The sequence below is a fragment of the Serinus canaria genome, chromosome 1 (assembly GCF_022539315.1).
Source record: "Serinus canaria isolate serCan28SL12 chromosome 1, serCan2020, whole genome shotgun sequence".
Classification (NCBI taxonomy): Eukaryota; Metazoa; Chordata; class Aves; order Passeriformes; family Fringillidae; genus Serinus; species Serinus canaria.
In genome coordinates, this window is record NC_066313.1 from 108,256,770 (window position 1) to 108,270,632 (window position 13,863).

The 13,863-nt window shown below is 40.1% G+C and overlaps 1 protein-coding gene across 10 annotated transcripts in view; it reads left to right on the forward strand.

Annotated features, from left to right (window-relative positions):
* KDM6A (lysine demethylase 6A) overlaps nt 1-13,863 on the forward strand; it is a 151,187-nt gene that overhangs the window by 74,814 nt on the left and 62,510 nt on the right. For all 10 annotated transcript variants that reach the window (XM_018913470.2, XM_030234074.2, XM_050980365.1 and 7 more), the window contains exon 6: nt 5,452-5,572. In XM_018913470.2, the coding sequence (XP_018769015.1) occupies nt 5,452-5,572 (121 nt within the window). The remainder of the gene's footprint in view (nt 1-5,451; nt 5,573-13,863) is intronic.

Below are 13,863 nucleotides of genomic sequence, written 5' to 3' on the forward strand. Positions count from 1 at the left end.
TGATACTCCCTTCTTTTACACCATTTATCATCAAGCAGTAAGGGGTTGGTTCATTTTTACTGTTGTTTCCCTGTTTCTCAGAGTAGAAAACCAGTAGAATGAGATATCCACATAACTTTAATAATTTCATGCCCTCCATAGTTGTCTTATCGACTGAACATTATTAAAGAATTTCAACAGTTAGTCCAAGGCTGTCCTTCATTTCTGTGAAATGCCTGCATCCAGGTGTAGTGGCTTGGATACCCAATTTTTTCTCCACTTAAGTGAAAATTCTGAGCCTGCCTGCCTTATCTGCTGATTCCACTGACTTCCATCAGGGTGAAAAGATGGAGCCCAGGCTCTGACGTGTTGTCCTGAAATTGAATTTCACACCCTGTGGATCCCAGTGTACTAACTGTGGTGCTCCAAGGCCAGCCCGCAGTGTTTTCAGTGGCCTGGCAAATTGCTGGACAACTGAGAAAGGCTCCAGATTGCTCAGAAACACCTGACAGGAGACTGAGATCAGTCACCCTGATTGCCTCATTTGGGCTCTTTGCCCTGAGGCTCCTCAGTTCAGGGATTCCTTACCAGCTGTAGGAGCCAAGTGTTACAGAAAACTCAGTCCTTCCGCAGTGACCCTGAAAAAAGCCAAAGACCTGCAAGAGATGATACAGACCCTTTCCCTCGCCTCCATCATGACTTAAGACTGCTGTGGAAAACCAATAATTCCTGAGTGGAACTTCCTGACCCCTCTGCTCCCTGATCCTTCCCAAAGCAGAAGCACTGTCATCATCTGTTCAATATCTAGATATAAAGATATCCAAAACCAACATCTCTGCTTCTGACTGGGTTTCTCCACACAGAAGGTCAAGCATATAGTGGGGTGTGTAGGAGTGCACACTGCCAAGTGGAGGCCTAAGAATTTAAACACACAGTCTGTAGATAACTGCTTTGCCAAATATTTCTCAGGTTTCAGGTGGCTGGATCTCTCTCTCTATATATATGTATTTTTCAGGTATATAAAATGGGAATATATGTGTCGAGTACACATGCACGTAGCAATTAACCTGTAACGAAGTACACAGTTAACTTTCTTTTCATTATCTTATCTTGCTGTGATTTCATAGCAAACTACTCTTGGATGTAGCTGAAAACTCTGCTAATGCTGTGGAAAAAAACTACTTTCAGCTGCTGTTCTAGAGAAATGTTTAAAGACTTTGCTACTCAAAATATTTTGCCATTCAGCTGTTGCAGTCCTCTGGACAGAAGAGTTGTAGCTAAAGACTGTAAAAGTATTTCATAAACACTTTTTTTATGTTCAAACTGTGATTATGAGTTTCAGATAGAAATTTGTCCATGATAGCCTCATATCGCTTTCATTAAGGCTGTGAAATGATGTGAGGCTAAAAATAGGTGGTCAGAAAATTGAAAGAGGTTAAGAACACAAAAAAGAAAGTTTCACTCCAACTGCATCAAGTGACATTAGAATAATGTTAGGTTCTTTTATTTTGTACGCTCACTCTGATTTTCATGGGTTTTGTTTGAAATGTACAAAAGTGATAACTTCTGAATAGTTAAATTGATGTTCTTTTATTATATTCTTTTGCCTAGTACAAAGCTGATTTTATTCACAGTCTATTCAAGAAAACCATCCAGTAAAAGTCTTATGAGAGTTCGCTAAATGTTTAATATAATAATCTATTTATTATTCACCTGGTTTCTTCACTTTCATAATGGAGGGCATTGTTGTATAGATTAGTGGGTGGGACAATAGCTGCTGTATTGATTCTGGCAGTCTTGATTTGGAGATGTCATTTTTATTTTTCCTGAATTGCTGTAGCAGTGCTGTGTAAAATGAAAGTCCAGAGATGCTTTTCATTCTTTGTAGTGTCTGTTTTCCAGTCCCACTTTCCCATTTTATTAAGTGTTAGAGTAGCCTTTCCTGCCTGTTGAGAAATGTCTTCATCCTTGGAGAAAATCCTTATTTAATTTCAATAAATTCTAGCAGACTTAACCAGCATTGTGTCTCACCATACAGGTGTCAGTATCATCAGAGAACAAAAGGAAAGTCCTGTCTTGCTGAATTCAGATGACTCTAATTTATTTCTGCAGTTTGAGAGCTCCTGGCCTTTCATTTGATAATTTTTCCTTTGGATTGATGTATGTTTAGTCTGCTGAAGGAGTGAGATGAGAAGTTCTGTCTGTGCATGAATGGCAGTGAATTAGTGGAGGAGACTCCAAACTGACTTGGGGAAGGCTCTGTGCCATCATCCCTGAAGGAAGCTGTAGGACTCATCCAGCTGTTGGGTCATATCTGCACTTCTGCTTTTGGTCAAGCCATACAAGAGCTTTGAGGGAAAACATCTGGGTAACTTGGATGCCTTGGATCCTTCAGACCCACAAATTTCTGGGTGTAGGCTTGGACAGAGAACAGAAAAAGGATTAGAGATGTTTGAGAGTAAACAAAGATCTGTACAAGAAGGAAGTGACTCCTGCTGTGTCTGGAAGGCCCAGCTGTGGAATGGGTGTCAGTGCTGCTGCAGATGTTCTGCTGTTTGATAGTAAGGGAATGAGTCTGGAGCTCTGGGCATGGCAGTGGAAAACAGGCAGAGGTTTTTGCTGTGGTCCCTGTTCTTGATGTCTCCTGTAATTGGGAACGTGTTGCTATTTTGTTTAAATGTTTCCTGCAGGCAAAATTACATCAATATTAATTCAGCTGTGATGTAAAATTGCTCATCTGTCTGTAAGAGTTAATAAGTAAATGCCTTTTCAGAGCTTGACTATTTTATTCTATAAAAATTCTATTGAGTATTTAAATGAGGTTGTAGTTATTGAATTAGACATGAGTACCTACCACTGGTAAAAAATGTTGAAAATGCTCTTTCAGATAACTTCACTGAGGAAATTTTGATGATGCCCCTTTTCCATTGGTGGAAGTAGTTTCTGTTTTTTATTATTCATGCATGTCATCCTGTAAAAAACTACAAATTGTAAAACCAATATGGAATTAATACTAATTTAAAGTAAAAGGTAAAATTTGATTTTTAGTTAGTTTCATCTGTACAGAGATAAACCTTCCTTAAAGCATGGTCTCTGTGACCAGCAGTTTCTGACTAGATGTGACACAGTCTTCCCTGTTGTCTTTTGATGATAATTTACAGGTATTTGAGTGCTGATCTCCTCTGAGAGACTGGGGTAGGCAACATTCTTGGTTTTTTGAATGAAGGACAGTATCCATTCAAGCTAAATTTGAAAACTGTCCTGAAAAGTTTTTCATTATAATTTTGACTTTGTTTTACTCCATTGCTCAACAGTGTCAGTGATTAATATTTCCTGTTCAGAAAGCAAGAAATTACAGAAAGATTTTTGTTGTACTCAGATTTTCAAACGTTTTTAAAAATCCTCTCTTTGATGATCTTTTCAGAGGGGATGTGACATAGGGGAAATATGGAAATCCTATTTTCTGATCAAGCAAGGATGGCTAAATGAGGAATATGGGGTTTACAGAGTGTTAGTGTGATGTGCTATAGAACTGCTTGTCTTCATTCCAAATTTTTGTCTTCTCTTTGACTGGAATTATAGACAGTGGTTTTCTTCCTTTATGCGACTTAGGATATTGTCTTTGAACAAGATACAGGTAATGGATTTTAAATACCAGTGGATAGCATACCTAGTGCCCATATTAGAGTTAAGACAAGAAATGAAAATACACAATAATAGAATCTATCTTCTGGCATAGCAAAAGCCTAGCTTAAAATATGTGCTGATACTTAGTGATCAGCAAAGTCTTTGGCCTTTCAGTTTGATCTCTGTGTTTTTAGATGATGAAGATGAGCATGGTGATATGAGACAAGGATCTTTGTTATGAATTCAGTGTAGATATGAGCTTTGTGATTCACCACACCATAGGATTTCAGGGAAATTCAGGTGAGATGTGAGAGGGCTTGGCTCTGGTATGGGTTTGTCCCTTCAGCACTTCACTTGCTCATTCTCCATAAGCTGGCAGAAAAGTAGGGTACTGGGTAAGGAGAGCCTTCCTGAAGGTTTGTGAAGCTTCAGTTCCACAATAAAAATTTAATACTTTTTTGAAGCCTATCTACTCTTAAGTTCTATTTAAAGAAGTCAGATAATGCTTCAGGTACATACAGTTGCATCGTCTAGAGGAAGCTCTGTGCCTTTGGGTTGCTTTGCCATCGATGATAAAAAAGCCTGTAAGAATTTTAGAGCAGAAGTGTTTTTGCTGAAGGACTCAGAAATGATAATTTATGTGTGTTGTGAGTAAAAAAGTCTGTGAAAAATATTTGTTGAATTTTGCATTGCATCTGCTAACCAACCTTTAGTCTATAAATAATACTGTACTTGGAGAGTAGGAATTAGTGTGCCTTAAGAGAGTGATCTTAAGCACTGGAGTTAATCCCTGTCCCATGTCCCTGTGCTGCTCCACAGCAGGTCCAGTTCCCCACAGGGACTGCCCTGTCACCTGCCCCCTTGGCACCCAGCTGTGGGGTTCCTGGGGCAGCAGATGGGATTGTGTTCTCTGGCCTGGGGCTCAGATCTACCCTGAGAGGGGCTGGTTCTGATTTCTCTTCTTGTGTGACCAGTGGTGTACAGGAAGGGATTTTGTTTCAGCCTGTCATTGGATTTCAGGCAACAATGAGACAGAGCTTCTTTCTTAATTCCTCTGTGACTTTAATTCTATTATCTTTTAGTTGCATTTCAGCTGTCCTAGTTTTATGCAGAGGCCTGAGAGGCAAAACAGTCCTGTTTAGAGTCACTTTGTTTCTGCTCCAAGATGGAGTTGTTAGATGGCATTTCTGTTTTATCTGGTATGGTGCCATCATGAGCAGGGCCAAGTGAGAGAGCTTTTGAAGGTAAGGAAGTAGAATCAGAACCATCTTCACATAAGATGGGAATATGAAAGAAAGTTACTGTGTGAGGAGCTGGCAGGCTTTTATGTCAGCATTTGGAAGCAATGGAGCAATTGGTATTATTTGAGTTTTTGTGTGGCACTGGTGCTAGAGAAGGGAGGAGAAAGTGGAAAAAGGAGCAGGTTGGTGCAGTGGGAGGAGATGTGTGTGATCTCTCCTCTGCTGCTGCTTGGGGGTCTGCACTGCTGGAATCAAAAACTACCTGGCTGTTACAAGTGAACTTGCACTAATTTTGTAACTCATTTGTGAGTCATCCTCTTTGAAATATCAGATATGTTAGTGTATTTCATGCAGCAAATTAGTTTCTCCAAATTAATAGAGAAGATTAGACTTTCAAATACATGAGGATATCTGGAGTTCAAAATTACCCAATCCTTGAAGAATCAAAAGCCATGCACCAAAAATGTTACATGTTAACCATTATTTTGTTATTTTCTCCTGTAACAATACTATCTGATCCACTTTGTTAGCCATGTAAAAAACATTGATTGTAGAGTAATACTTCAGTAAAACATCATTTTTTTAATCTGTGTTTTTCTTTCAGGGCAATTAAAGCATTTCAGGAGGCGCTTTATGTTGATCCCAGCTTTTGTCGAGCCAAGGAAATTCATTTGCGACTTGGGCTTATGTTCAAAGTGAACACAGACTATGAGTCTAGTTTAAAGGTAGGTTGAAGTCCTTTCAAATTGAATTAACATTTCTTACAAGTTGTCTGTTGCATCTTAAAGCTGCAAGGAATGCATAAGCATGGAACAGTCACAGACCACCTGCTATAGAAATTGAAGCACTTTAATGTGAAGTGTCTTAGTCCTAACAGAAGGAGGATAGGTTTGAGGTGTGTGAGGTGAGAGGAAAAATTTGTTTTAGACCTCTTGTTAAAATAGTGAACCTTGAGAGGGACTGAGGTTGTACTGAAAGCTAAGGGGAAAAAAATAGCAACTTGGATTATTTGATCTTTTATTTTTATATTCCTTTCCCCCCCCTCAGCTTTCCTATTGCAAACTGGAAGTTCTTGAAATTAGTGAACTAGAAAGTTTTTATGTAGAAATTATGTCCTTTTTTTAATATAATTGTAATTTTCTAGCAATTAATTATTCTTTTATTTCCTGGCTTGAGAGTCAGCTTCTAAGTCAACAGTTTCTGGCTAATCAGTTGAAAATGGTTTATGATAACCCAGTGCTTTGTTTCTTCTGTAGTTCTTCAAATGCCTTACTATTTACATTCTGGTCTCTGATTGTAATCTGACATTTTATCTCCCTCCATTCAGCACATTTGCCCATGTTTTTCCTCTTTCCATTTTCTACTCTACCCACATGTCCTTTCCTTCCTGGCCTCTAAATTTAGCTGTTGTGTGTCTTAGAAAAAAGAAGAGTTCTTTTAAGGGACTTGCATGTGGTGAGAAATACACCTGCAGGGCTGAGAATTTTGTATTTAAGTGTAATTTGTAAACACATTTCTGCGTTTTAATCTTCCCTCAAAATTATTGAAAACAATAAGTGTTTTGTTTTCAAGAATCTTATGGCTTTCTTTTCTTGGCAGATTGTTTTCTTGGGTTTCAGCATCACATTGTCCAAGATTTGTAAGAGTAGAGGGTTACTCTCAATATTTCCTTTCTGTTTTTGTGATGGAGGGAAGCAATTCTTTCCCCAGGCTTCCCTTTTCATCCAGAGTCCAGGGTTTCACCTACAGAGATTGGTAGAGCTGGAAATTGTGCAGAGGAGTAGAAAATGTTCTATGCAATGAATGGTGAAAGAGAGCAAGGAGAGGTAGAGGTAGATCACTGTTGAGAAAGGGATTTTGTGTGAGCTTGGGTGATCCCATTTCCTTATACTTTGACACAGATTTGGTATGTCATGATATATATGAAATAAAAGAAGTGCTGAAGTACATTTTGGTTTTAGTTTTGAAGAAGCTGGGAGAAAACAAAATTAAATTTATAAGGAGGTGGTAATCTTCTAATCAAGTAGTAGAAGAAACTCAGTGATCTCAAAAGGTCTTTTCCAACCTAGTTCATTATATGGTTTTAATTTTTGATATAAATTGATCAAGAAATAGATAACCTTTTTCTGCTGTGCCATAAAATTTGCAGTTCTGTCAGTGAATCAGGTATTTAAATAAATATTATGATAACTCAATCTAAATAATTTCTTGTGTTTGATGTTCACAACTTTGCAAAACAAATCAGTCACTAACCATGAGGATTTTGAGTATACCAAACTTCAAGTTTTCAAAACACCAGCAACAAAAGGGAAAAACACCAAAGTAGTATTTTGAAAACAGAATGAAATTAGTCTTTTTATTTCAAAATTATCATGATTCCATTGCTTTTATGTGGCATATGGTTAAGTTACTTAAGAAAACAAATGGCCACAACAAAAGCAGGTTACCCTGGGGCACAGGGATGGTCTTCAAAGGATGGTGAAATGAACATGGGTGTTTGCATTGAAGATGGTTTCATGTTTTTCTTAAAGCAATAGAACTGCAGCTTGTTCCTAAGTTTGTCTCTTTTTCTACCTTGCAATCCTGATTGCCTTGTTCAACACTCTCAGCCACATTGAATCAAGTGATTTTTCATTTTTTTGCTTTTCCCCATTTGCAGACTGAGGTGGATCAGAAGTCTGAGCCAGCTCAGCTTGAGATGGCCTGGTTGGTACATCCAGTGCAAGGCTGATGGAATGGGAAGGAGGGGACAGGGCTGTCTTATCCCCTTCTGGTTCAGAATGTAATGAGAAACTGTTCTGGAATTACCAACTGAGGCACCTGAAGCAGAGTTTCTGGTTTTCTGCTTTGCTATGGAGGTTGCAATCCTTAGTAAAGAATCACAGTGAGGAGCAAAAGACCCAGTGGAACTTGGTCTCAAACACTTCGAGCTGTTTCCAGTTCAGCTCAGCTGTGGATTTAAAGTACAGTCCAAGGACTTAGCTACTTAGTTTGAAAACAAAGTGTTACTGATTGAAACTTACCAGTTCAACATCACCATGTGTCAGTTGAGGGGAAAATTAAGTAGAACAAGGCTGTAGCTTCTTTAAAATCCAGTCTGACTGTGATTTTGAAAAAACGCATTTTAAACCAGAACTCAGGGTGATGAGAATGAGAGGCAAAACAGCAAATGCTTCCTTAGTGAAGAGAATGAAGTGAGGTGCTGGTGCACTGGTTATGCTCAAGCATGGGGAGAGTGAAATGGGGAAGGGATGTGAGGAAAGAGTGTGAAGGGATGTTTTCACACATTGTCTGTCTCATTCTCTGAGACACAGAGTATCTAATTTTCGAACAAAAGAAAGATAAGAAACCCAAAGCAATAAAAAGACAGAGTTGTCTTGTTGTGCCTTTTTTTGGTTTTGTGGACCTTTTTAAAAGGATCCAGGATTTTAGAGAGTAATTAAGGGGGTTGGGATCCAGCCTGCCTGTGACTGGCCTTGAGCACAGACTTTTTTTCCTGGGGCTCTTTGCCCAGTTCACATGGAGGCAGAAAGTGGAAGTGGCTTTTTCATCTGCTATTTGCTTGTGGCTGCTCTGGATTTCACAGATTGTACCAACGTCGCATTAAGGTACTTTGAAATATCATAATGTTTTTGATGGTATTTAAACATTCATGTTAAGTCTGTAATTGGTAAGAATAAACCATTGCCAGCAGATGAGTCATTGTCAGTGAGAGGCATTGTCAGTAAGAGACTTCAGGCTAAGGGGGAAGATGGAAGTCTGAAGGTCATATATCTCATGTTTTTCACAATTTTAGAGCATTAACATAAATCATCTGTATTTTATGTAAGCAATTTAAGCACAAAATTAATTTTTACTATTTTAAGATGTTGATGATCAAGATAATTGCTAGAGTGCTGTTTAACAAGCATAAAATCAACTCCCAGTGTTTTTTCAAAATCAATTACTGGTTTTGCCTGTTCTGCGGTTAAGATTTGCAAATTACTGTGAGAATCCTTGACTTTCTCTGTTACCCCATTGCCATAAACTCTTGCAGCACCAATGCTGTTGAAAATTACTTGGCCTTCAGGCTTACATTAAGTAAAAAAAGTGTCCCTTCTGGTTGAAAAAAACCCAGTCCTTGTGTAACCTGGCAGATGGGGCAGTGTTACCTCCAGAGGTGAGACATGAAAGCTGAATTTGCCCCTTTGATCAGAAAAGTCCAATTCATTCCAAAATTAACTGGCAGTGACTTGGGGGATGGATTTCTTTTTATAGATTGATGACTGTAGCAACACCATGCTGCTGAGGTTCACCTCACAGTCCAGCTTTTTTAGTTTACTATGTCTTGCTGCCCCTTTTCTGATCTCTGTTTCTTACAAATGACACAAGGAATACTGTGTTCCATGGTGGTAGCTCTAGTGGCACTGTGAGAATCTGAAAGGAGAATAAAGCAAGATCTCTAGGAATATAATGTATCTTTTTATTCACTGGGTAAATGTAATTGGAAAAAATAGTCACACTTCTGAGTTCGTGCCACATTATTTCTGACATGCCACTTCCTGTCATGGTCATTTTCCTATTTATTGAAGGTATTTTATTAAATTTAGCCTCCTTTTTTCATAGGTGCATGTCACCATCCTGTCTTGCATGTGTGTCTCAGTTCTTCTTTTAAGTACTGTTGAATCTTAAACAGTTTTTAGGAAATTATGTGGGAATGAAAGATTTCAAAGAGAATTTTGGAGGACATTTCTGTACAACATACTGCTCCAGAGCCCTCTGAGATCTGGGAGCTGAGCACCAGGTGACAGCTGTGGGAAACCTTCTGGTGCTCATCCTGCTTGGTGCTGTTGAAGTCTCGTGGTTTTAGTGGGGATTTAGAGCCATGATCCTGAAAGCCCTTTGAATACAGAATTTATACTTAAGGGAGAAAAGAAATCATTGGGTTTTTATATTTATTAGATTGATAACATTGAGGGAGCAGTGGGGGCCAGGGGCAGATTTTCTGAGGGTTTGGTTTTATGAGGGGAAGCTTTGTTTGCTTTGGTTTGGAGATTTGTGGTAGGGAAATTGTGTGGTTTTTGTGGATTTTGTTTGGTTTGTGGGGTGGGTTTTTTTAATGGGTGGTCAATAGGAATGCTGGACATGAACAGGTTGGTTTATAGCAAACAAAGCAATGTTTTGCTTTGGGAATTTCATTTGATTCTATTACAGGTGCACCCTGTATCCAGTAATGAAACCTTTAGAAAAGTGAGAACTCAATTTCTCATATTTTCAATTATCTGCCTTCTAGTAGAAATACTGAAAACAGTACAAAAAACAAAACAACTGTTTTGTTTATACACAAAACAGTTATTCCAGTAGTTTGCTTCGGGCTTATGCTTTCATCTTGCCCGTAAATCATCAATTTAAATATAATTTTAATTTTTTAATTATTCTTCTAAAGATTCTCATTTGTTAGTAATGTTAAGACATGCTGCTTATATTAGGATAAGAAAAAGGCTGCAAAAGAATTAAAATGTGCATGAATTGTATGAATATGCATGAAATATGAAGGCATTAAATGCTGATGTGCCGATGAACAGCTTGAAGTATTTATTTATAGTCAGTCAGACACTTTTCTACCACTTATTCAAATATTTCTCCTGTATATATATACTTAGGAAAGATATTTTTAGCTAGTACAGCTATTATACGCTAGCACAAAACTCTTGTAGCTGTATCATTCATGTTTTTGTTCTTTCTCTGAGTAATAAGTAAACAAGTATTTAGGAAAATGAAAATTTCTAATTTTGAGCCTTCATGTGCTGTTTTACCACCCAGTTACCTTTCTCGAATGGGCTTAAATTAGTAATTTTTGAGTTTAAACATTGTACATTGAAACCTTATGTATTTGAATTATTAAAAATAACTAGTCAAAATACATGTGGTTATGAGATGTTTTAGTTTCTCATGTCTAGTTTTATGTCTTCAATTCTATGAGGAACTGCTGCTTTTTTAGGTAAAAAACAAGGTAGAGGGCTTTGGCTCTTGCAGGTTGGATATCCAAGATTTCAATCACTTCACACAAAAAAGCATTTTGTGGAAAGCAAAATGAAGTGAATCAAAAGATAATTTCAATAAAAATGTAAGTGGTTGGAAAGCAGCATTTGGGACTGAAATTTTTCTCTTAGTCTCGGTAGTTTGCATATGTCAGTGGTGCAAAGATACATACAAGAAGTAAATCCATGGAAGTTTTTTAATGCAGCATGGCACTGTAATGAAACTGCAGGAGAGTTATTAGTGTGGCTGGTTTTGGCAGTGAATAATGATACCACAATGTCTGCCCTACAGAGTTTTCTCTTTTATTCTCTCTTACCTAGTTTCACTTGGGTTTTTGACTAATTCCTGTAAAAGAGAATTACAGGTGTATGTTAGAAATGCCATGATTACAAAGAGGAGTAAGTGCTAAAACTGAATTACTGTGCTGTGTGATATCCTCAGTCATTTGGGAGGTGGGAAAGAACACACCATGGGAAGAGGAATAGGTGGTTCAGGAGCTGAGCATTCAATATTTGTGGGACAACCAAAATATTTAGATGTCCTTATTGGCTGGATGGGGCAACCCTGGGTGTATGGACAGAGTGAGGAATGATATGGTGGAGAGGAGTGCTGTAGAAAGGGGCCTGGGTGTCCTAGTCCATGGCTGGTTGAACATGAACCAGCTGTGCCCTGGCAGCCAGAAGGGACATCCCTGTCCTGAGGGACATCAGGTACAGCATCACCAGCCAGGCAAGGGTGGGGATTGTCCTGCTCTGCTCTGTGCTGGCAGCCTCACCTCAAGTGCTGGGGACAGTTTTGGGCATCACAATTGGAAAAAAAAAAAGTGTGAAGCTATTGGAGTGTGGCCAAAGGCAATAAAGATGGGCAAGGACCTTGAGGAGAAGCCATATAAAGCTGAGGGCACTTGGTGTGTTCAGCCTGGAGGAGACTGAGGGGAGACCTCACTGCAGTTACAGCTTCCTTGTAAAGGGCAGAGGAGGGGCAAGCACTGATCTCTGCTCTGTGGTGACAGTGACAGCACCTGAGGGAATGGCCTGAAATGTCAGGGGAGATTTAGGTTGAATATTAGGAAAAGGTTCTTCCCCCAGAGGGTGGCTGGGCAGTGGAACAGGCTCTCCAAGCAGTGGTCACAGAACCAGCCTGGCAGAACTCAAGAAATGTTTGGTCAGTGTCAATGGTATGACATTTGTGGATGGTTTTGTGCAGGGCCAGGAGCTGGACTCAGTGATCCCTGTGGGTCCTTTCCAGCTCAGGATATTCATTGATTCTGGTGAGCTTCATTCGTGGACCTTCTCCTTAAGAGGCATCTCCATCCAGACATCCACTTTTATCAGATGTAGCTGTAACTGCAAGGTTGGCATTCAGGGCACGAAGAAATTGCTGAATCACAGAATAGTGAGGTTGGAAGAGACCTCTAAGACCATCGAGTCCAACCTATGCCCTAACACCTCAGCCAGACTATAGCACCAAGTGCCATGTCCAGTCTTTCTTTAAACACATCCAGAGATGGTGATTCTGCCACCTCCCTGAGAAGAGCATTCCAGTACTTTATCATTCTTTCTGTGAAAATTTTTTTCCTGATATCCAACCTATACCTTCCCTGACACATCTTGAGACTGTGTCCTCTGGTTCTGTCAGTGCTGCCTGGTGGAAAAGACCAACCCCACCTGTCTGCAACCTCCCTGCAGGAAGGTGCAGAGAGCAATAAGGTCACCTCTGAGCCTCCTCTTCTCCAGGCTAAACAGCCCCAGCTCCTTCAAACACTCCTCACAGGGTCTGTGTTCCAAGCCCCTCACCAGCCTTGTTTGCCTTCCTCTGGATGCACTCAACATCCTTCCCAAACTGAGGGGCCAGAACTGGACACAGCACTCAGGATGGGGTCTCACCAGCACCAAGTACTGGGGAAGAATGACTCCCTGCTCCTGCTGGCCACACAATACTCAGAAAATACTTAGAGTGTAGCCATAGGTCGGCAGCAAGGACTGAGCTGAGCTTTCTGTGCAGCCTGGGCAGCTGTGGGGGCTGGAGGCTGAGTCCTGGCACGACCCCGGCTCAGCTCCGCGGCCGCGCTGGTGCTGCGGCAGTGGCGCAGGCTCCCAGTCATGCCCGTCCCTGTGACGTTCTCCTGCTGCTGGCAGTCTGTCAGGCTGTTAGCACAGGAATAGCTGAATTCTGATGTTGCAGAAATAATGCATAAAAAGTGGAGGCAAATGGGAGTGTTGAGATAGCTTTGTGAAAATCACTGAATAAGATATTGGTCAGTAAATTCAGATGCAGCCTTTTTATGGGTTGCAAAAATAGAGCTTGTGTGATGTTTCTGTTTGAAAATCATTTTTCTCTTAGAGCTTGCAGAACAAAAGATTTTTCAGAACGCACTGCTGCTATTCAGTGCATTTGTATATGTGGTTTTTATTCCTTCTGTCCTCCAGCAGGTTTTATTTTTTCTCCTATCTCTAAGTTGGCTTTTTTTTTTTTTAATGTTATACAAAAGTACCTGAGTGTTTACACTACACAAACCTTTCTGTTGTGAGCTGAATTTGTTCTGAGCTCAGAAAGCAGTGGAGAGCAGCAGGATGAGCTGCTGTGGCAGCACATGGAGCGTGTCCTCTCCTGACCCTCTCCCCTGGTCCCAGAGATGCCTGGCAAATGGAGGCTTGGCACCCTGCCCCAGCTGGTTACACAAGGCTCTCCGTGTCCTACTTATGTGAACAAAAGCTGCTCTGGGCAACACGGGCATCACACCTAGGTCACACAGGCAGAAAAAGCCATCTCCTGACAGAATTTTACTGAGTCATGATGGATCTTTCCTTCATGGTAAGTCGGTGAGGATTGTCAGGTTTCAGATGATGGCTTGCCTTGCTTGCTGAGTATATGCAGAGCCGAGAGCTATTAAACTTGATGTCACCCTGGAGAGGAGGAGGGAGTAGAATCACTACAGAGGTCTCAGGTTTGCATGTAAACAGAGACAGTACTGAAAACCTTGCACTGAAAAGGG